This window comes from Aphelocoma coerulescens, chromosome 5 (genome assembly GCF_041296385.1).
Source record: "Aphelocoma coerulescens isolate FSJ_1873_10779 chromosome 5, UR_Acoe_1.0, whole genome shotgun sequence".
NCBI classification, from domain to species: domain Eukaryota; kingdom Metazoa; phylum Chordata; class Aves; order Passeriformes; family Corvidae; genus Aphelocoma; species Aphelocoma coerulescens.
Window position 1 is genome coordinate 62,069,898 of NC_091019.1, and position 21,251 is coordinate 62,091,148.

Here is a 21,251-nt window from a genome sequence, read left to right on the forward strand (position 1 = left end):
AGTCCACCACCCAACACTATCTGTCCTATGGGAAGCCTCTGCCCTCTCCTGCACCCATATAAAGATTCAGTTGTAAATGTTTTAAATAGAGAAGAAAAAAGATAAAAGACTCACCGAATTTGGGGAAATGCTTCCCGGTTGCAGACCCATGCAGGCCAAGGTTTTTGCAAGCTCTGCTGAGTTCACCCCACAGTTTGGAGCAACATTTGCTTGGCATCGAATGTGGACGTTCATTTTACAGACTGACAGGGGCAATGGAAAGTAAAAGCAAAGGAACAATTAAAATAACTTGGAGGTGTTTGCTGCTGAGAAACAATTTAGTAATCCCACTTCAGGAAATACACCCATCTGGATCTACTCTGTATCTTTAAACTAGAGGGATTTTTGCCACTGATCTAAGTAAAAATTAGGACTCTTTAAGAGAACAAACTCCTGAAAACCAGCAACAGACCCCAAAATCTTGAGGCAGGATGCCACATTGCCTAAAGCTTTTCATAAGCATGTATTTTTGAGGTATGTAACTACCATGGCAGCTATGCCTGTAAGTACAATTAGTATTTATAATGCCATAGAATTCACAACAAACATCCCCTCCATTTTCATGTATCTAATTTTAAAGACAGTGTTCAGAGGGAAACCAAAGTCATTCTTGCTCTAACTCATAGGCACACACACACCCTCTTGTGGGAAGTGAAGGCAAGGATTTTACAGTCTGGATCACTGAAACAAAAATGTAACACCAGGACATGCTTAGTCATCAATTAACAGGCTTAGCAGTCAGCCTAAAGCAATGACCTTTTTTTCCCCTCGGATGCCTTTTCACTGCCTTATCTCACCAGCTGAGGAAAAACCTTCAGGTAAAGGGAAAATACGAACGCAGGAAGCAGAATACTTTTAATAATGCAAGTTAAACAAAGCTGTGCTGAGAGTGCTGAATAGAGTCCTTCTGGCAGCCAGATTAAAAAGGAGATCAGCCTTTTTTTTAACTCTTAACAAAGAAGAATGTTCATCACTCAGCTTTCTCCTGAAGGTTGCACAAATCAAGCTCACATGGTGCATCAAGAGTCTAAAAATAAATGTATTTTGTGAAAAGGCAACAGTGAGAAGCTGCTCACTTTTACACTGCAGACCCTGTCGCATGATCCCCCAGAGCAAGGACCCGCAGTGGTCACAGAACGTTGGGACTTTGTAGTTGTGGACGCTGAATTTATGAGGAATGTTGATCCCAAACCTCTGTTCAGTCACCTGAGGCACCAAAAGGAAAGCACAGGTTTAAAATTCAAATACACATACATAAGCTGGTGTTCATTTACATACAGGCATTTAAGTGCAAATCTAAGATGATAATTTTCAAGTCAGAAAATGTCCTGATCCATCACCTCACTGAGGTTTACTGCAAGTGAATACTGAATTAAGAGCCTCACCTGCTGTGGGCCAGCCCTGCTTTTCCTTGCTTTTCCAGACTACCTGGAAAAGTAGACTTTAAAATAATGGCTGCCTAGCCAATTTTAAATTCTTAAAGACAAGTTAGAATTAGATTACCCCAAAACAAACCAATCCCACCACAGTGTGAGCTACAGCTTTTTTAATCACGCAGTTATGACATCTTTGACTTGCATACTATGTGCAAAAATATGTAACTTTAGGTCAAACTGTTGATTTTATTAATTTTAATATAGAACTGCTTTCACAGCTCCTCCCAAAATTCTCATTCCTCTTCTCACCCTCCTTGTAATTAACAGCCTTTCAGGCACACATTTCACTCTATCACTTGCACTCATCCCCTTTTTAACCTTGTTCTTTTCCAATTGCATATCATTCAAATCCCAAGGACACCTTTAAAAAAATGTTCCAATGGCTGAAGAAACCAGTCCCCATTTAGCAAATTCATCACTTTTGACTTTGTTTCTCAAAGTCAGATGCAGATCCTGGAAAGCTGAGGCAGAACCCATAACTCTATTAAAGAAAAGTCAGGGGTGCGACTGGAACAAGAAGTTTAGGGTGAGTGGTGCCTCCTCACTTCTGCCTTCTTTTAAAGTAGTTTAAATGTGTTATAAAACCTTCATAATCCCAAGGGAGGGGCGAGGACATTCACTATTTAACTTGCACTTTACCCTTAGGCTTCTTAACTTATTTTCATCTGGCTTGTTAAGGGGTCATTTTAAGGAGTTCAGCTCAGCAGTTCAGAGGCAAGAAATAACAAAAGGTGATTGCATGCCACAAAACACAGAGCTGCCTTGTGAATAAATAGATTTGATTTGATTTTTCCTCAAACAGTTATTGAACCATTTCCAGTTCAGAAATGAGACATGCAAGGCACAGGGCAGTGTTAGGCGGGGATGTTACTCCCATCAAACACAGCCAAAACTAACGCGAAAGAAAACCTTCAGAAACACAAGTTATGCAAGGGTTCTTTATTACAATGTATTTCACACAGCAAAGGTGTGGAGCAACAACTAAATGGGCCCTTCAGGCAACCAGAAAAGAAAAAAGAGGCAAAACAAAGATCACTGGCTGGCCAGAGAAATCCACATTAAGCACCAAGCACCAAATTTTGATTGCACCACAGTTAATCATGCAAGAAAATTACCAAGAAAACCAGTGGATTTGCTACTTTTTGATGTCTTCCAATGAAGATATCCTGACTTCCTATACCATGTGCTAGTCCAAACAGTTAATGGCATCGACAGAAGAAAAACCAGATGACATTGCATGGCCTTTATGCAGATCTCATCACTTTTTTCTCACTTTTAAACCCATGATTAAAGGTAACAGAGTAAATTCTGCTACAGGAAAACCCCAGCAACCCAGACAACCCCAGACAAAGTATGATGACCCAAAATAACCAATGTGACTTTACCTTGAGATCGTTCTTGTTGGTATTGTTTTGGCACGTGCAAGCTGTGACAATGAGGTGATGGCAGCGCTTGTGTACAACACAGGTGCACACTAGGAAATAAAAGAGGCACACTGAAAAGAGCCCTTGGAAGACTCAGAACACATCAACCCACCAGCTGGGCTCCTTAAGGCTCAGCTGCATCATCAGCACACAGTAAAGATGTGAAAAATAATCAGTGGCTTGGAATTAACAACAGATCTGGAGATGTATCTTCAACCTACTGCAACAGAAATTCTGCACTGGATCATTCACACAGCCTAGAGAACAGCTGCCTATATCAAATACGGGTGATGGGCACAGAAACAACAGTGTAGCTTCTCAAACTACTCAAAAAATGCTGTTGAAATCATCATCCAAGGAAGAGTGTTTTTTGTTCACACGCAGCTTTCTTTCACAGGAGGACACCAGTGCCCTATTACACTGAACAGGAACAGGCTGTGTTAGGCTATACTGAATGACCATGAAGCAGGAAATTCTGAGAAAAAGGGAAAGGAAATAAAAAGGGGAAAGGCAGAACAATAATTAAATGCAAACAAGCACCACAGACATCTCTACAGCCAGTCAGCCAAACCATGCGTTCAGGCAGAAGTGCTGTGCCAGCCCACGAAGTCACAAACTCCCTAATTCTACTTTGTTGAACTTCATAGGGAGAGAAAGGGAGAGGGTGGCCATTCCAGCAGGTCACTTTGTGTCCCAATACCAGCTGGGCACTGTCCTGAAGGGACCCTGGGTGCCTCAAGCCTAGGTGGGTGTTGCATGTAGCCAGCAACTCAGTGGACTTGCACAGGATGAAACAGCAACCGGACAACCTGTTTGGGCAGGAATGTCAGAGGCTGCTCCTGCAGCCACACAAACCTGACAGAGGCTCAAAAGCACAGGCCTGGCTGCCTGGGGAGGAAGAGGAGTGGTGACTCCAGAGCAGCTCACAGCTGCAGGACATCCCAGCAGACCAGGACAGCATTCCCAGAACAGCACATCCCACACACACACACACCATGCAGGAAAGGAGAACCTTACCTTGGCACTGGTATCCCTGCTTCCCAAACACGCCCCTGGCCAAGAGAAAACACAGACACAATTTAATGGCAGAAAGACAGTCATCTTGCAGATTGTTTACAGAAAACAGAGCCAAAATGCAGGAGGATCCCAAATTATCAGATCCCATGGTAGAGCTGCCCAGCAGTAGTGGTGCAACCCAGCACAGGGGTGTGAGGGCACAGGAAAGCACTGGACAGGCCATGGCTCACAGGGCAGGCTGTCAATATGCCTTGTATTCCCCATATTCCCCCTCACTCTCATTTCTCAAATACCTCAACTTCATTACAACACACACCACACACATTAGACTGATCCCAACAGCCCACACCCTGTTATTATCTCTCCCACTCCATGTTCTTTTGAGACATATCTATGTTTTCTCCCTGCTCTGCCCACTCCTCCACGTTCATCACCTCACACCTCTCTGATGGCTTCTCTGTTGCAAGGAATTTTCTCTAAGCTTTCAAACAACTGTTTTTTTCTCAGTGAAATCTCAATGCTCCACTGCAGTGAGTAGGGTCTTTCTTCAGGTTGCCTCGTTACTTTTTTCTCCCTTGAAATAACATCTGTGGTTACAAGGGAGGGACACTGCCCCATCCCCACACCAACCCAGTTTGCTTCTAGCACCCAAGATACATATCACCTCTGCCTTCTCTGCAGCAGACTCCAGTTTGCAGCATAAATGTAACCTGCCAAACCTGATTGGCCAAGAGGCATCACATCGGAGGCCCTGGATAAAGTCCTGAGTGACTGATTCAGGACTGGGGGTGCCTTGTCCCCAGAACACAGAAGACTGGGGAGCTCTGTGACAGGGTGTTTGAGCTGTTCTTACCAGATGAACTCCCTGCAGTGAGAGCAGTACGTGGGCTGTCGCAGGTAGGTGGCCATGAACTTGTGCCCGTTCACCTGGTGCACCCGCCTTCGCATCGCCCGCTGGCGCTTCCGAGTGAGGTTCTTAAAGATCCGGTCCCTCTGCAGAGTCCCTGGGCAGGGGGGAGAAGGAGAAAAAAGGACAACGAAACATTAGGATCATCACACACAGTTATCACTCCTAGTTTTGCTATGGCATTCGGTTTGGGCTCCCAACCTAAGGAGGACGTGGCCAGAGATGGCCATGGAGATGATGCCAGGGCTGGAGCCCCTCTGCTGTGGAGACAGGCTGGGAGAGCTGGGACTGTTCAGCCTGGAGAAGAGATGGCTCTGGAGACACCTTAGAGCCCTTTCCAGTGCTAGAAGGGGGCTGCAAGAGAGCTGGAGAGGGACTTTTGACAAGGACATGGAGTGACAGGACAAGGGGGAATGGCTTCACCCTGAAAGACAGTAGGTTTAGATTGGATATTTTGAAGAAATTAATGACTGTGAGGGTGGTGAGGCCCTGGCACAGGTTGCCCAGAGAAGCTGTGGATGTCCCTCCCATTCCTGGAAGTGTTCCAGGCCAGGTTGGATGGGGCTTGGAGCAAGCTGGTCTAGTGGAAAGTGTCCCTGTCCATAGCAGGAGGTTGGAACTGGACAATATTTAAGGTCCCTTCCAATACAAACTATTCTATGACTCTACGATAAAACACTTTCAAAATCACAATTACACCCCTGGTTTAGAAGTCAGGGGACAGTGGTCTAGAACAAGGACGGCATCTGGGACAGGTACAGAACTTAACTGCAATGTCCCCTTTAGCTCAAAATTACATTTTTCATCTAGAAAAATTTTCCCCTTCCTCTCACACCTTCCCATGTTGAGACATGCCATTAAGCTATTAACTCACAAGCTGTAAATGGACCAGAAGCTCAAGGCTAATGAGTTGTCATAACTCACAGCTTTTTGGACAGTAACTCCTGAAAACATGACTACATGTAACCAACTGACTAGCACCACGTTGCTGAGTGAAAGCAGTGCCTTGCTTTGTGAACAGTGTTCATCCACCTTTGGTATTCTCATGCTACACTTCTTTATCACTATTAGCAGCATTTTCACATACTTCCAATACTTCCTGTACTGGTTAAGAAAAATATAGGCTACTTTTTCAATGATGATCAGTTTTTTGATATGTGCCACATTCAGCTTTCTTTAAAGGGTTCATTTTCCAAAGGTTAGATAATATTTGATAGTTCTGGAAAGCAGGGACCCAGGAACTGCTGGCATTCAAATCTGACTTGTCCCAAAATTTAATTTAATTTTAGAACAGAGTAGACTATTTCAGTTGAAAGGGACCTAACATAATTGTCTAGTCCAACAGTCTGACCACTTCAGAATGGACCAAAAGTTAATATATTTTAAGAGCATTGTTCAAATGCTTCTTAAACATGACAGGCTGGGGGCATTGACCAACTGTCTAGGAATCCTGTTCCAGTGTCTGAACCACATCTTGTTAGAGAAATGCTTCCTAATGCCCAGTCTAAACCTCCTCTGGTGCAATTTAATATCACAATTTAATTACCTACCAATATAATTTAATCTTTTTACTGAGTTTAGTTCAGCCATATAACAATTTCCTAGCAAAGCTCAACTTATACAAAACAAGTGTCTCTCAAAAGGTAGAACTGAGCTCTAGATCAAGAGAGCCATTCACATTTGGCAGCAGCCATCCAAATTGCATATCCCAGCCAGCTGGTCTCTGGGATCCTCAGACAAACCTGGTCAGACTCAGCTGAGCTTTCCCAGATCAAAGCCTCATCTGGGGCACACTTGCCTCAGAAGAAAGAAATGAAATTTTCAGTTTTCAAGTTAGTTACTTTGCAAAGCAAAGGCCCTGAAAACAAGGGCATTTGGTGGGGGGGACACAGTGGAGTCTGCCAGAGGTGACTGTGCACCAATGTTCTGTATTCAGGACTCTTGTTTTGAGCATGGACTGGATGTAAGACAAAAGCCAGCCCTTGCCAAGCCCTCTGCATGGATATAATGCCACAGGAAGGGACAGGTCTGTAAACTCCTGGAGTGCTGGATTGGCAGCTGGACCCAAACACAGCTGTCACCATCCCACTTATCTTCCCACAAAAAGGGGGCAGAGCAATTCCCTGCTTTCAACTGGCTTTGCTGATTAACCACTGGGGGGAGGGGGGTGGTGGAAATAGAGGAAAAGCTGTCAACCTGATCAAGGCCTGAAATGTAGGAATCCCACATCACAGGCGTATTTCCCGGTGCTCTTTGCAGGAGTCAAGATAAGGGAAGCCATCCTGTCAGTACTGAGCCCAGCCACTTCAAGGGGTTGTGAGCCACAGGATGCATTCCTCTTGGTACTCTTGCTACAGGTTTAGAAGCAAAGCCAGCCATAAAGCTGAAGGGTTTTTTTTCTGCTGTGCTCTCCCAGACATCCGTGCATGTGTCCCTTCCACAGGCACAGATGGAAACCTCCTACCCGATGGCATCACTGTGACACAGTGCACGGCTTGACTTTAGGACAGCCTGTATTTATTTTTTAAATGGAACTGCATGCTATAAATTAGGATTTTCCCACTTACACACAACACAAAAAAGGATGTGGTAAGGCTGATCCAAGCACTTAACAGAAACCTTCTTTCTTTGGTGCAGAGCTCCAAGCAGCTGGGCAGAGACTGGTGCAGAAGAGCCTGCCTTTGTAGGGAAGTGCTTAAACATGTGTTTAATTCCCACTGAGGCCAACAGGACTCAGGGGATCACAGGAATTGCCAGACTGAATCAGAACATTGGTCCATCTAGTTCAGCATCCCGCCTCTGTCAGTGGGCAACCAGAAACACATGACAGCAAGATGGAGGAACTCTGCAGCTGGGAGATAATTTGCCTCTTTCCCACACACAAGATGTCATTTTGATCTCCAGAAGTGAGATCTGATTTGCAGAGGTTTAATACTCCTTCCAAATGTTCAACCATCACTGCACAAGTTCAACTGCCTTGTTATCTACCACAGGAAACAAGATTGAGAAGAAGCTCGAGGTCAACCAAAAGGTCCTCAAGAAGGAAGATCAAGAGCCAGTTGCTTTGCTGAGCCTGAGCCTCCTGCAACTTCATGTGAGAATAAAAAAAAAAAAATCCTTATAGTATTACAGAATGTGCCCAACTTCAAATTCAAGAGAGCATCTCTTTGATCTAGGTTTAAGCAAACAATTAAGTGTTTTTTCCTGGATCAGGGCCAAATACCTCAAGTGCCAAAGTGTCCTGTATTGGTGTTAAGAATGTAGAGGAGCATTTCTGAGGCACGGAAAGGGAAGCACAGGGTTTGAGTGGGTGGTGAGCACATAAGTAACTCACCTAAGGAAGCAATCCAGTTACCGGCTTGCTCCATGCCAGCTGCTCCATTAGAAGCCCAACAGCTGATGCCCTTTAAGCCCCCATTTAGCACGGTTTAAAAGAGTATGTTCCCAATTTAGCTCCTGCAGCTTCTGGTTGTGTTATGGTTCCCATCAAGGCCCAGCACGGGGTAATCACCTCCCTGGTGCTCTCCCATGCAGTGCAGACCACACATGGCAAGAGGAAACCAATCCCTGGCACCAGGAATAGAGAACACTTGACAACAGCCTACAAAGCCACCAATGGGACACTGCTGTGCATCCCTGTGGTTTGCCCAGCTTCAGACAGACTGCAATTTTGAAACAGTTCACAAAACCCAAAAAATTACAGGCACTTGTTTTTTTTTTTGGGCAACAGAGGAAGTCTGCAACCAGTGCTGCCTGCAGTGGTGGATCACATCCAGGGCCAACCTGAAGCCTTCTCCCCTGAGCTGTACTTAGCCTCCATCCCCTGTTTTCCAGACACCAACATCCCACAGCACAACAGCTCTATCTTGCAGACCCATCTCTCATAAAAGCACATGCCACAAGTTAGGGTTTTTTCTTTACTAAAAGCTAACTCATATTTAAAACACTCCTCAAATCTCACATTTTCTCACACTACTTGGCTGTCAGACCCCGCTAACGTTCTGCTGATACTGCACATCTTTCAGGTGATCCTCATCCGTGCTTGTGTTCACCTCAATTTACATTACAACAAAGCTGAGTGTTACTAAGCAGGCTTCAGGAAGGCCTGGATTACTTTCCATATGCCATCAACTCTTTTGGGCACTAGTCTTCCCATTTCCTGGTGCTGGCTCAAGTGAAAAGGAGAGGGAGAGCCCAGCACAACCTCAGCCATACCTTGAGCCCAGCTGTAGCCACAGGAGACCATCCACCACATGATCTAGTGTATCTACACATACCACCACATCCCACAGAATAAATCCCCCTGTCTCAGGGCCTGGGTGCTCATGCATCCCACACACCACACCATGGAGCTGGCAAGTTCAGCCCTCCAACAAGTGATTTTGAAATGGTGGAACACATGGCTACCAAAACCTCCTTCCTCCCAACCACCAGGACAGCAGTTCCTCAGCTCGCACCCATCCCATCTGTTCAACATGTCCCAGTGCCACTGGCTGTGGGCAGAAATCATCCATCAACACAGCGCTGAAGTCTGCTAATGGAAAGGCCAAGAGATTTGGGATTGTTCAGCCTGGAGGAGAGGATGCTCTGGGGTGACCTCATTGCAGCCTTCCAGTACCTGAAGGGAGACTACCACAAATCTGAAGAGGGACTGTTTACAAGAGTATGTAGTGACAGGACAAGGGGAAACAGATCCAAAATGAAAGAGAATAGGTTTAGATGAGTTATCAGGAAGAAATTCTTCCCTGTGAGGGTGGGGACACCCTGGCACAGGTTGCCAAGAGAAGTTGTGGCTGCTCCATTCCTAGAAGTGTTCCAGGCCAGGCTGGATGGGGCTTGGACCAACCTGGTCTGGTGGAAGGTGTCCCTGCCCATGGCAGGGGGTTGGATGAGGTGATCTTTAAGGTCCCTTCCAACCCAAACCAGTCTGTGATTCTGTGACAGGGTGGCCAGTACAGCAGCCTCTCATGCCTCCCATCTTTGGTGTCAGAGGATATAAGCCATCAGAGACATTTTCCCAGCTCATGTTTTTCATTCTGGCCAGTTTCCTATAGGACATATATTTTCTTTCTGGGCACAGAGAACATTTTACAAAACAAAGCCATTCTAGACCATTAAGGAGACTCAGGCTTTTAAAAGCCTCTAATCTCTGGTAAAGCAACAACCACCATGAACGGTTCAAATGTCCAAATACTGCTATAAAAGCAGACAAGTAATTGCTCAGTGAAGGGAGTTTCCACATCCGTGGCTAAACTCTGACATCTGTAACTATGGGGTATTTACTGTGTCTGCCTATGTGCAAAACTTAACTACAAAGTCCAACACTAAAAAGCCTCTTCCCCTTCCCTCCTCTCCACTCCCGCCAAACACGTGTTCATAGCAGTGGAAATTATACATGCAGCAGGAGAAGAGAATAAATAACCCACCAAGTCATCTGAGGACATGTGCAAGCACCAGCACATCCTCACCCACTCAGCAGCCTTTAACACCATCCCACCTGCCCCCTGAGCTTACCTGATCCTGCTCTTCCTGGGCAGAGATCTCCCCTTTCCCCCCCGCCCCAATTTGTATTCCAGGGGGTTATGTCAGGTGTATATATATATATATATATACATATATATATATATATATTGCAGTGGTGGCATAACTACAGCAGGAAAACAAGAGGAAGAGCTGCAGGATGAAGTGGTGTGCTTGGAACTATTTGACTCAAGTAGTTAAAGCTTGTCAGGTCTCATCTATTGGAAATCAATCTCACTGTTGTGCTATCGACCCCTGCTGTAACAGCAGCACAGCAAAGGTCAGCCAGGTACCTCCTCACAAATGACAATTCCTAGTAGTGTTACACTCCCATATGCACCAGTGGCATTTTTCTTTGGAAGAAATAAAGATATTCAAAAAAGAAAAGTAAAAAGCCTTAAATCAATAATGTTAATAGGTAAAAACTTAATTAAGCCTTTTTTTGTCAGTACCAGGAGCAGTATACACTTATCCTTCCCTTGGAGCACTGCAAGCAAGCTCCCCTTGAACTGAGACACAACCACTGAGCTTACTGGACTGTAAAAATCAAGACAGTGGATTGAGAGACCCCTCACCTCCTGCAAGCACTGCAGCACTGAAAAACAATCTCAGATCATGCTAAATGATCATCTACCCCATGCCCTAACAGTGAGTAGTAGTGGGTGTTTTAGGAAAAGAATACATAAATCAGGTCAAGTAAATGAATTCAGCCCCCCACCCCCTGCAGGCATCAGTATGTAGGTGTTCTCTCAATATTTACCTAACAGTGGGCTTCCTCACATCTACTAAATGTAAACTGAGGCTAAACCAAGATGTTTATTTCCCTGGCTGGAAAACATGTCAGTAATGACAAAAATCCCTTACTAAGGTTTTGCATCTTTTAAGCAGAAGTTTTATCACCATAATCCTGTGGATGGTCAAAACTATGGGAAGCCTTGCTAATTAAAATGTTACAAACACAACACAGCATTGAAGAAGAAGCTGACAGCCTGACTCTAAAAAAGGGAAAAGGATTTAAATACTCTGCTCTGCTTCCCTAATACAGTGCTGCAGAGTAGAAGCCTAATCTTTCCTATTACAAAGCTTTTCTTCAGTTTCCCTCAAACATTAAGCTGGATGCACAAATCAGCCAGGTGGAAAACAGCCACCTCCACAAAGATCACATTAACCACATGGAGTGTCTCTCCCAGCAGAAGTTGCTCCTTCTGTTGCTTTTGCCAGTCTGTGCACGATCTGGTCTCTGCACTCTGGTTCCGATCCCAGGAGAGGCTCCTTGCAAAGCAAACACGTGGCACATCAAACACAGGCTGGGACTTATGTTTGATCCAGCTGCCGCTTTGCCCTCTGAAACTGGATAAAGATTTGAAGATCAGAGAATGAGCCAGCTAGGGCTAGGGCTGGCAGCACTATGCTGTCTTCCAGGACTTCACAGAAGAGTCATGTTAATGGGCAGCTTGTCTTTTAAGATGCCAACCTGTCAATACTGTCCAAAAGAGTAAGAAGGAACAATGATGCTCTGAATCTAAAAAACATTTTTTCCACTCGTGAGTGTGAAACAGCACTATCAGCAGTCTTGGAAATGCAAACATGTAATCATCCCTGCATCACATCAGACACAACTGTGCACTGGAGCTGAGGCCTCTGTTTCTCGTCCAAGTGCTGAAGCAGGGCAGGTCCATCTTCCTTGTTTTCTTGCCAGATCTAGGACATAAATTCATCTCAGCCCTCAGTGATTAACAGCATTTGAGGACTGAAGCTGAAGGATGATGTTTCAGTGCGGCAGCAGTGAGAACAAGATCAATGAGGTTCATCCAACAATACTGGTGAGCATGACAGTGTTCAGCTGTTGCTACAAAAGCCCACCACAGGCTTCTTTCTAGAATTACACAATGATGCCAGAGCTCTGGTGGTACCAGTAGGTAACACAGAAAAGCACCTTTTGAGGCACTCAGTTTTGTTCAGTCTCTTGGCTACAGCAGTGCCAAGGGCAGCAGGGCAGCTCTGCAGAGCTGGAGTGACCAGTGTGGGGCTGCTGGGAGCATCCACATCTGCAGGAGGGGAGATGGCTGCAAAGCCAAGGGTACAGCCTAGTGCCGGGGCTGAGACAGCTGCTTTTTATCTGTTTGCATAAATTCTGTGAGAACATGAGAGAGCAGGAAGAAGGCAGCTTGAGAACCTTTAAAACAAGTATTCTGCTGCCTCTTCAAGTCTCCTGACCAGTTATGAACTCCATACAGGTTATTCTGCATAGAACTTTAACCCCAACTGCCACAGAGGTTTTCAGACATGCACAAAGCAGCTTTTCCACATCTGCTCTTCCATGAATTTTCTTGGAAAAGTTTTTTTTTTTCCCTAGGAAAAGTTGTTTTTTAGACATTTGCTTGTGGATGTTGACACCTCTAAAGCAAGCCACTACAGCATGTTGCACAAGGCTGAAAAATGGGAATGAAAAAGCCTTTCTACTCATTTTTATAGTGAGTAACCTTACCATTCTATCTCTGCAAGTTTGTGCATTCATTTGCAAAACCTCAGGATATATTTGTTTGCCAGAGAGACCAAACTTGGGCAACAATGGCAAAGAACTGTCTCAGCTTGCACAGAGAGGAGATTCCAGGACAGAAGGATTTTATTTAAAAATTAGAAGAGGGATTTGAGAGAGACAGGAGAAACCTGAGCACTGAACTGAGGCCATCAGAGCCCCAGACTGGCACTGTGACTGGAATGCCACCTCGTATCTATCCCTTACCCAGCAGGACACAGTTTCAGAAAGCAAAATAAATTAGTCTGGTCATATTCCAGACAGGTGCTTCCCTCTGGCTGTAGCTGAACATGGTCTTCCAGCAGAAGTACAGTCTAAAAGCCACCTCAGCCCCACTGCTCCCTCCTCACAATGGAGCCCCCTCCCTGCCATTTCAGACCTACCAGCATTCAGCTGCTCCATAACCCACTCCTGTCACACTGACCTACATAAGAACAGGAAAAAAAATAAAAAAAACCAAACCCCAAAGCACTTCTTACTGCATGGCTCATTAGAGCCTTAACAAACTGATTCCTCTCCCTCCTCCCCTCACTGTTACAATCATTACTATTTCCTTGTGCTTAGGCAAGCGAATTTCCATTGTAAAACCTCCTGTTAGTCCTTCCCACTTACTAAACTCAAGAGAAAAACGTTGAGATGTGATTTACTAGGGAAGGAAACCATTTAAATACATTATTCATTAAAAACAGGAAAATAAAACTAACAAAGCAACTTTGATCTATGCTATGATTAATTCATGCACCAGAAGCCCTCTGGTTTAGAAGGTCTCAAACCCCGCTGGCTGCAGAGCAGAAGTAGCAGTAACAAAGTGACAGCATTTGTAAGTCAAAGCTCCCATCACTTGTGCAAAATCCTCCAGAAAAGCAGAATTGGAAGCAGGGAGATCCTGAACCCTCCCTCAGGACTCCTGCGTGTCACAACCATCAGCAGCTCACATGCTCGTGGGTGGTTCCACAGCAGGGATCACAACTCGATCTGAGGAGGTCCTGCCCACACAGGGAAGCACGAGATCCAAGTCAAACCTATTTTTAACCAAGTGCAGTTTAAAGCTATTTTTAAAGTGGATGCTCTGGGGACATCCCCCTTTTGGGCACGGGGAAGTCGGTTGCGTTGGTATTGAAACAAGGGTGTCCATACAAGGTCTGGCAATCAACCAAATCTGCTTAAAACTCACACCTTTATGTTCAGGCACTGTCATTTTCTGGAGACACAGGTTTAACATCAATCTTAAAGAAAGGAGGAGCAGGAGAATACTCTTTATGGAACACAAAGACACACAAAGAAATCAGGATGAACCAAAATCCAGTTGAAATGGGAATAACAAGCAGCTTGTGTCCATAGCGTCCTGAAGTTTTGCAGCATCTCCACAAATAGTAACCACATTCCTCAACACAGCAGCCATCCCTAGGATGACATCTCAAGCCTTCCTCACCAAGGACACTGCACCTCTCCACAAAAAGCAAACTGTATCCCATAGCACAACTGGAATCTAGTCAGGAACAAGGTAACTGGGAAAGCTAATACAACAGAACAAATTAAACATTCTCCTTTTTCTGCCACTGGGGCCTCCAACTGCTGCCATGAGATGCCTCAGCTTTTCCCCAGACCCTGAAGGTGCACTGGGGCTCACCAGGCAGGATGACCAACACCTGAATCACCACCCCGCAACACCTGGGTCCTCCTGGTGGACTGGTCACCCCACAGCTGCTGGTCTGGCAGCAAACTCAGCTCTGATCACACAGCTGACCCTGGAACTTTTGAGCTCTCCATGTGGCAGCTTGCTAACGAGTCCTCTAATTGCAACAGCCTTAAAAAGCAGGTTGTTTACCATGTTGCTCTCCCACGCAGGTTCCCACACACCATGGGCTGAGTAAGACACTGCCGCAGCAAAGCATCTGTCAAGAAAAATAAATTCAGCCTCTTGTATTCCCAGCTCATTGGGAAGAGCCCTGCCAAGAAGCAGCACCTCTTCTCATCAACACATCCCCACCTAGGCAATGCAGCACGGAAATACTCACTGCTCAGGCTGGGGATTGCACAATCCATCCTGAAACTTCTGCAGATGGCAGGGACCATGAGTGCTCTTCCCCTCCCAGTGCCAGGGGATTATTGTGATTTCCCAAAGGGATTTCCTAAGGGCTGCAGGCCAGGAGTGGTGCCTTCAGGAAACGCAGCTGTCCCCAACAGCTTCCCAGCAGCTAATACAGCCAGACCTGATCTCTCCCCCTTCCCCATCTCCTCCCAAACGTGGTTTTCACCCTGCAATACATATTTCTCCACTTCTGAAATATGTCTCTGGGATATCAAAAGCGGATGTCCCAAATTCAGACAGATACAGCTTTAAAAATGCTGGCTGCCACATGGAGAGGGTGTTGCTTGCCTTGGCTCAGGATCACAGAATCATAAAGGTTGGAAAAGACCTCCAAGATCCTCAAGTCCAACCTTTGACCAAACACACTGTCAACTAAACCATGGCACAGAGTACCACGTCCAGTTATTTCTTGAGCACTTCTTGGGATGGGGACTCTACCACCTGCTTGGGCAGACTGGTTTCAGCAGCTCCATAATGTGACACCCCTCAATTTCTTTCTCCCAAATGGGTGGCCCTTTCCAGCAGGTGTAAGAGCAGTAGCAGTAAGTCATATCCTGCCTCCCCGCGGGCTCTCCCATCCCACTCCTCTCAGTTAACAAACAAGCAGAGGTGGGTGAGAAAGAAGAAAATCACTTTCTCCAACAGCTTCTGAGAGACACCTAAAACCTGTAACTCTCTTTTGTCTTTTTTCCCAGGCCTTTAATGGGGAAGGAACTATCCGAGAGGGAATTTATTTAGGCTCAAATGACAGGAGATGAAAGCCAGCCTGTGGTTTGATGGTCACAAGAGCCCTTACACAGGTTTAAGCAGTCCTCCCCATACAAAACACCCTGCCTTCCTTCCAGCACTCCCTTCCACACTGCCATTTTCCAGCCAGAACACGGGACACAGGGATTTCTCTGCCATGGCCCTCACGTGCAAGTTGTAATCAGCCCTTTAGGATGCAGCACTGGACCCTTTCCCTGAAGGATTTGTTTTGCCCATTTCACCTCCCATTCACAAGTGAAATACAGAACCCAGAGTCAACGCAAGTAAAAACAGGTGTAGGACTAAACTGAGGCCCTGGATTCCCCACTCACCACCTAAGAACTCTGAGCTGGGCAAGCTGGACAAGAAACACTTTTCTGCCTTTATCCTTGCTGACCTGCAAGTGTGATCTGCAAGTTTGTACTGTGAACTATAGGAAAGACGCATTTTAGACACAAAAATTCAGCACTGGCTTTTGGGAGTTTGATTTTCTAGTAACATCCTTCAAATGAAAAGGTTTCTGGCTTTAAGGCAATTTCCTACATTTTATAAACAAAGGAAACTATCATTGGAAGCAAGTTCATCTGCTGGAACTGGAGCAGTCTTCCTGGTCCTGGCTCAGCAGCAAGGCTGTGGTTTTGAGCGCACAGCTCCGGGGGAGAGGAGAGAACTAACACAGGAACACACGCTTCCCAGGAAAGGATTGTGCTCTGCTCTGTGGATCTGTGCTAGCGACAGGCAGACACACATGCTCAACAGGTCTGGCAGCTAGACGGCAGAAAAGAGCTGAGATTCTGGGATTAGAAACAGTTCCAGACTCTAGCAAGAAACAGGCTTTGATGGTCACAGCTATGCTGCTGCTGCTGCAGCCTTTCCTTGTCCCCTGCAGCTCCTCTACAATCCCTCTGTCCATTTTCTCCTCCTCCCACCTCCTTTAACCTTTTGGGCCTCTTTAAGCTGTTTCTTCCTGACAACTCCTGCCCGCACCCATCCACCACCACTCCCCAGACCAGTCTCCTTCTATCTCTCCTTACACTCCTCATCTCTGTCCTTACAAACCCTTATGGCTCCATTTCTTCTCGAAACAACTTTTCCCATTGTTTCCACCATTCAGTGCCCTTGCCCCTTGTCTCAGCAGATGGGGCAAGGAGAGCAGGACACCTGCTCAGCCAGACCTCCTGCCTTCCTCCCTCCTCTACACCACTGCTGGGGCTCCCACTCCTGCCCCCCTGCAGCACCCAGGGCAAGGCTGAGCTCAGTCAGGGAGAATTCTGGCCCAAAAACCAATCACAGCCCTGCTCCAATTTCCCAGTCCAGACAGCTGGTGCAGAACTGGCCCCACTCAAGGCAGCCCCAGGGAAACCCAGGAGCATCCTTTTCAGACAGACAGATTTACCCTCAATTATGAAACTGCCTCGTTCTCTTATCTGCAACCACCAGCAGTGCTGGCAGTGCCAGGAGCAACAGCCACCGAGGTGGGAACCTGCTCAGTGCAGGTGGTGTCCACAGCACTCCAAGCCATGCTGATGGCATGCAGTTTATCCCACATCACAAATGAGCAGATTTTCCCCAAAGACAGCAGACAGGGACAGCAGAAGCTTTCATCCCTCCCTCTCTTGCCTCTGCCAAGCTTGAGGTCACCCTGGCCAAGCAACGTCAGGATCTCTTTGCTCTAAGCTCTATTTTGATTCAGCATTTCATTCTGGAAAACAAACAGAATCATTGCTGCTGAAACACTCCAGGAAACAAGAACAGCTGGCACTGAAGAGCAGGAAACTCATTATTTTATGCTGTGCATGGTCTGGAACAACCTAAAACAGGGGTGTATAATTTGAAAGTGTGAGTATTCGTCTCCTAAAGCACAACTAGAAGATGAGCTCTTCTTCCTACAGCTCCATGCCAGCTCACCTAATGCTGAAGACCCTGTTCTGCCCTTTGCTATTTGGGACACATTGCCATCCTCCAGTGAGGTGCAGGACTGAACTGCACAACGCCCTCACCATGCAGCAGACCGATGCTGCTGGTCCTCCTCATGTCTGCAGAGCCAGAGGGAACCTTGGGTCTCCAGAAGCACTAAAGATGCCTGAATAACTCCCAGGTAAATTCAGGTAATTAAACACTGTGGCACAACAGCATCTGGTTCCCTCCAGGTGATATGGACTTCTGGATGCTGGACAGACTGGGCTGCCAGGCACCCAGACACAAGGAAAATCCTTGACTGCGGTGGTACCACCTAAATCAGGAGTCTCCTCCAGCAGCCAGAGTTGAGAGACTTGGATATTAAATGGGATACAGTCTAATTTGATAGTTGGTGGAGCTGAAGTTATATGTATTTATAATTATATACATAACAAAACAAACAGCATGGTTTTGTTGGTATTTTTTTTTCCTCCAGTTTCTGGTACAGATTTACAGAGTGACCCTTGGTAAAGCACTGGGGGTTTTGGACAGCCATTTGCCTATTTCATCAGCCAGGCACCTCACAAACTGTGGTCTAGAGAAATTCAGGCACAGCCATGAGGTGTGCTAGTGTACAGGGCAACCCCCTTCATCCCAATCCAGGGTATCATCCAGGTGTCCTCAACCACACTGGGTCCAGAGAGGGATGGCCATGAAACAGCCATCAGAGTGCAGCAATCAGGGCTGTGCCAGCACCCCTGGATCCCAGCACTCACCTCCTACAGCTTCATGTTCATCTCCTTCCATCCCACACTCACCATCCTGCCCCACTGCAGCCCAAACATCGGCTCCAGCACAGCCCTGTCCTCCAAGCCCAAGCAGGTTTAACTCCTCCAGGAGCTACTGTCACCTCTTCCAGGAATCACATTAAAATAAAGCAAAGAAACCTCTGTTCCTCATTACAGCCAGGAACACTGAAATCCCAGGGCTGATTGCAAGCTTGCATATTTATCTCTGGGCTTCAGAGCCCAGACAAAACACAGTCCACTGAGGAAGTGAAGTTAACCCTGACACTGCTGCTTGTTGCGTTTTTACAGTCCCTGGCTATCTCTGCAGTTGGCAGATCTTGGCAAGTCACAAATTACTGACAAAAACCTCTTGGCATTAGACACACTGCAATAGCTGCAGGGTTCCTATGCATCATTTTCTGAGAAATAAAAGTAGCCTTGTGGGTATGTAGCAGGCTGGGGTGCTGTTCTCCTCCTGGCTCTGCATTACAGTCCCTCCATAAACACCAAGCAAATCACTTCATTTCCCAGGGTCTGGCTCTTCCTGCTAGCAGGAATACACAGATTTGTTTGTTTGCCTTCCTGTTGAAATCCTTTTTCCCTGTGAAAATTCAGAATTTACCAAACTTGCCTTGGCTTTTTTTTTTTTTTAATGGAAGAGAGGCATATGAGAGATATCAGAGTGCCAGGGTGCAAAAATACTTGGGTTCTCTCCTCAGTATTTACACATGAAATGCAATGTATACATTTTGAAAGTTTCACTTTGAAATACAAAAAAAAGAAACTCCTGGAGGCTTCAGGACAAGGAGAGAGCTGCCCTGGCTCCCACTGGCTTGGCTGATAAACATCTGCTGGGGTGTGCAGAGTGTGACCTCCAGGAGAGCAACACCTGCTCAGGACTTCAAGACCAGCCTCTGGAAACCTTCTGTTTTTTAACCTGACATTCATTTTTTCACCTGACTGACATCTTTCAGCAAGGGTGGGGATCCACTGAAGTTCACCTGCCTGCCACACAGAGATGCACAGCATCTGTGGATTACGCCTCTGGTCCCTGCAAGGGCTCAATCTTCTCAGGGCACACTTAGGGCGTATTTTCTCCCCCATGGAACTCAAAACTGTTCTGACCTATCTCCATCTGAAAATGCAGAGCTGAACCAACAAGGAGTGGATCTGGAAATCCCTTGCCTACAGCACACAGGTGTGACAAGCATAAAGCACTGGAAAAAGTGCAAACATTGGAAAAATATACAAGAGTGTAGAAATACATGTCTCCTGCTGGTCTCTGCCACATAAGACTTTGGACTAGACATTAAAGACTTCCATGTCCTCAGACTGTGAACCAAAGACAGCAGAACTTTCTTTATCTTATTCTGCACTGATATGGCCTGTTTAGACCAGGAGGTTTTTTAGGTGGTGCCTACTACAAGCTTTAAAACTCTTCTTGAGCCAGTAAACCAAAAGAGAAGAGTGGCCCAACAAAACAGGAGATGAGAAGAGGGCATTTTTTATTCCTGGTTCCTAGTTTCCAATATTTATTCCCTTATCTACAAAAGATGGGCTGAAAGCAGTCATTACTGCAGTTTACAGAGGACTGGTAAAACTCCTTTTCCTCCCTGTTATGCAAGAGCCTGAAAACAGATCTGTCAATAGAAGTTTTATGGGGCTGAGAAGCTACATAATAGTGCAGAGCAAGGATCTCCTTAGCACAATACCTATGCACCACTGCAGAGCTTTTGTGGCACCTCAGAAAATGTTATTTCTTAAAAAACACTTTGTGGTAAAAAAATGTATTCTAAGAAAAACGACAGCAAAAGACCAAGAGTCTTGATGTTTGAGAACAAACCATTCTGATGTGCCAGCTGCAAAACAGAGAAACATTTCCTGGCCTAGAAGCAGGTTTAGGCTTCCTGAACCTGCTTCTTAGGTTATCCATAGGTAAGCAGGTTCAGCTTCCCCCCTTGGGGGGAGTGGAATTAGATGATCCTTAAGGTCCCTTCCAATATGATTCTATGACTCCTTGCTGCTGCAAACCCTACCAACATGAAATATTTAACACTGGGTGCTATATCTGCTCTACCAACTCACTTGGCTTTTCGATATTCTCGTTCTATTTCTTGCCCAGAACTCGAATTTGTCATTGTCTTTACTGACACTGAAAGAAAAGAAACAACCATTACTTACCTCCTAATGACAAAATTAAAACTGAACTTCATGCCAGAATTATCACTTTGAGTGACAATGTGAAAAAAAAATTTAAAAAAAAAAAGGCAAATTGCAAGAGTTCAAAGCACTAAAATAGAAGCACTCTGTTTTCTACAGGGTTTGCTTCATTCATTAATTCAGCCAACTACTTCATTTGTATTAATTTAATTAGCTTTGCTCAGAATTAAATAGAGCAAACAGAAAGAGAGGTGGCAAACTGAGGGCACACAGCACACCTTGCAGGTAAAGCAGAGAGGGGACTGGGCTGGTTCTGGGACTCCAGTGCTACAAGGAGAGAGGTTCAATCCATCCAGACACACACCTGGGGCCTCTCAGACCTTGCTGCAGCCAAACAGCCTGACCCAGACACCATCACCAGCTCTTGGGTATCTCATCTAACTTCTCACAGGGGTCAAGAAGCACCAACCACAGAGTGGTTCACCCACACTCACTGCAAGGCTTTTATTTCAAATCAATCATACCCTGCCCAAGAAGAGCTGACTCATGGTTTGCCCTTTCACAGCTGAAACCAGTATTCAGTGGGAAAAAGCAACAAGCAGGTCTGAATTCATGTCACCAGCTGAGCAACACCCTCTGGGGCACCCCAAGAGTAGTACATCTTTTAGAGAGCAATAAAGCAG

General features: G+C 45.8%; 1 protein-coding gene across 1 annotated transcript in view; it reads right to left on the bottom strand.

Moving 5' to 3' along the window:
• PRKCH (protein kinase C eta) overlaps nucleotides 1–21,251 on the bottom strand; it is a 121,057-nt gene that overhangs the window by 69,039 nt on the left and 30,767 nt on the right. The window contains exons 3-7 of the mRNA XM_069018503.1: nucleotides 4,770–4,920; nucleotides 3,917–3,951; nucleotides 2,861–2,949; nucleotides 1,116–1,245; nucleotides 115–242 (exon numbers count right to left, since the gene is read on the bottom strand). Coding sequence (XP_068874604.1) covers nucleotides 115–242; nucleotides 1,116–1,245; nucleotides 2,861–2,949; nucleotides 3,917–3,951; nucleotides 4,770–4,920 — 533 coding nt within the window. The remainder of the gene's footprint in view (nucleotides 1–114; nucleotides 243–1,115; nucleotides 1,246–2,860; nucleotides 2,950–3,916; nucleotides 3,952–4,769; nucleotides 4,921–21,251) is intronic.